Source organism: Triticum aestivum, unplaced genomic scaffold, assembly GCF_018294505.1.
Source record: "Triticum aestivum cultivar Chinese Spring unplaced genomic scaffold, IWGSC CS RefSeq v2.1 scaffold81213, whole genome shotgun sequence".
NCBI lineage: Eukaryota > Viridiplantae > Streptophyta > Magnoliopsida > Poales > Poaceae > Triticum > Triticum aestivum.
The window spans coordinates 1-2,702 of NW_025244905.1; the positions used below are offsets into that span (position 1 = coordinate 1).

The window sequence follows — 2,702 nt, forward strand, 5'->3', positions numbered from 1 at the left end:
ACACACCCTTTTTATTCCGGTGAAATGATTTATTGAACCACGATGGCGCTCACAATTTCTCACGTTCTAGATCCGCGTTTGCTAGGGCGAACAGCATTTCTTAACTTTGGCTCTGCCACTATCCACCTTTTATTTCCTTTAGTGTTGGATGATTGTAACCAAAACTCTGCTTTGGTGCCATAAAGCTCGGCTTTCATCCTAAAAAAATGGTGATTCTCTTTCTTGAGGCCTTGTTTGGTACTAGGGTTTTTGAGGGGATTGGTGGGGATAATCCCCACAGGGATTGGGTGAAACCCCAACCTTCACCCAATCCCTTCAAATCCCCATTTATCCCCAATCCGCTCGGTAGGGGTAGTGTATTGGGTATTGAGAAAAATGCACTAGAATTTGGGAATTTGTGAGGAAATGTGGCGATGAAACATGTCAAATACACTAGAACAAAACGGTGTTTTGCGATATGTGGGGATTTAGGGATTTGACCGGGATAATCCCCATCAATTCCCTAAAATACACTAGTACTCCCTCCGTCCCAAAACAAGGCCTGATGTGTTATTTCCACTCCAGGCTGGAAATATGAAGCGAGAAGGCGTTTGCACGAGAAGCCAGACCAAAAAGCAGAAAGCTTGGACAGCTTGGCGAGGTGAGCGTTGTCTGGTTTCAGTCTTGCTGCCTGTTCCCTATTCTGCAACTTACGATCAGAATTATGTTGTATGATATGAATATGATGATGCTTCCCTAACTAGGAAATTCGCTTCTGGACAATCCGTTTGAAGAGGAATTTGGCAGCTTAAGTGATTCTGGCCAAGGTGTCTGGACGGAACTCAGTAAAGAAGTCGCCTCAAACTTAGCGGGCACTGTTGTATCGCTTGCTTCATTTGCTGATGGTGATTATAGACACTAGCTTTGCAAAATTTTATCTATGTCTATTTGTTAGTACTTCAGGATTGAGAATTTGGAAATACCATCTTCTGCAGAAAAGACAGTGTTTTTTGCATGCACGGGCATAATTATCGTAAACAAGCCTACTTTTACAAGTTGTCTGACTTCATTAAGTTTGGTTAGATCTATTGATGATGACACCAAGATCCTTCACGATATGACGGTTGGTACTGCCAACTTTCTTTTTGTAGTACCCTGAAAAAAACTTTCTTTTTGTACACTATTGCTTGCTTATTTAATATCATGTTAATCATTCTGCTAACCAGGCTATATACTTGCTGCATTGCTTTATTGATGCAGATTGAAGTGCGCCTTCCGGATAATAAACTTGAACTGGGATGGTTGGAATCCTACGATTTGAAATACAATGTTGCGGTTATCAACATCGGTCGCTACCATTCTCTTCAAGTAACATGTCTAGATCATCAGCGGCAATTTGAGTCTCACAGTAAAGTAGTTGCCGTAGGGCGTTGCTTCAACTCAGGAAAACTAGTGGCCACAGCTGGGATGTTGACCGACAATCCACAAGGAGCTTACCGGGAGGAGCTTGCCATCTCCACATGTGAAATTACTATGGTGCGGTGTTAATTTCTCGCTTTCTATACATAGCGAAAATAAATAAATAACTGTGTCATGATATGTACTGGACTTTTTTGGGGTGGGGGTGGGCAAAAATACTCCTTTTTTTCAATTATACAAACTTTGTTCAGCATCGCTAAATCTTTGTGCTTGGCTCACTGTCACTTTATTCTTTTCCTAGACTGGAGTTGGAGGGCCCCTTGTTGATTTTAATGGGGACTTCATCGGGATGAACTTTTATGCTGAGAAAGAGACTCCATTCCTACCAAGGATTAAAATTCTTGAACTCCTGTCGCAGTTCAGGAAAACAATTCAGTGGATGTATGTCCTCCATACTCACTCATTGCTTTTCTACTCTTGTCCTCCATACTCACTTATTAGTTTTTGTGCACATGGGTCACACATGCTTAGAAAAATAAATAATGGTGGAAAGCTTAATCAAGAGTGCACTTAATACAATAGTGGCTTCTTATGACATCATACTGCAGCTAACAACACACATTATATAAATCTCTCGCGTTGTTGGAAAATTTGTTGACGAAACATTGTGCTAATAATTCATGCATTCTAAAAGAATGTGCAGGCATTTTACTTAGAATATGAAATCACATTGTTTAAATTATTGCATGCATTGTACAAGGCTAAGAACAGTTAAAGGATGATCACAACTTGGTATGTAGTGAGGAGCAACATGCTCAATTACTGTAATACCGAGCGAGTGAGAACTATTTAGCAGAGAAACTAGTGCCATGCACTGAAACATTACTGGATGACCACAGGCCATCTGTTCCGCTTCTTGCGAATTTATTATTCAACCTGGAATTTCCAGGAAGCTGACCACACATCAGTAGGCATACAAAATGAATGAACTAAGTACATAAGAATAATTCCGCTCAGAGGTTTGGTGGTACTACCATTCATGCTGAATGCCAAAGAGTTTCTGAAATGCCTTGTTTTGATGTTTTTGTAATACTTGCATCTGCTAACTGATCTGCATTTGAGAACATCTCCCTTGATAACAAATTAGTTGTTTGTGACATCTGGGGCTGGATAAGCTGCAGTGTGACCTTGACAATCCATACCACCTGTTTTGTCATGATATCTCGCAGTTGCCCTGTACTCAATTGGGACTCTGGTGTCCATGTTTAAGCTATTAATACTTGTTTAAGTGATAAGGTAGTGAA

General features: G+C 40.6%; 1 protein-coding gene across 1 annotated transcript; it reads left to right on the plus strand.

Moving 5' to 3' along the window:
- Positions 1–564: 564 nt before the first annotated feature.
- LOC123177064 (uncharacterized) lies at positions 565–1,821 on the plus strand (the record flags this gene model as incomplete). Its single annotated transcript, XM_044591022.1, is given in 5 exon segments — positions 565–640; positions 744–884; positions 975–1,102; positions 1,240–1,515; positions 1,700–1,821. Coding segments are annotated over 5 exon segments (734 nt in total), but the record flags the coding sequence as incomplete, so codon positions are not given.
- Positions 1,822–2,702: the final 881 nt, after the last annotated feature.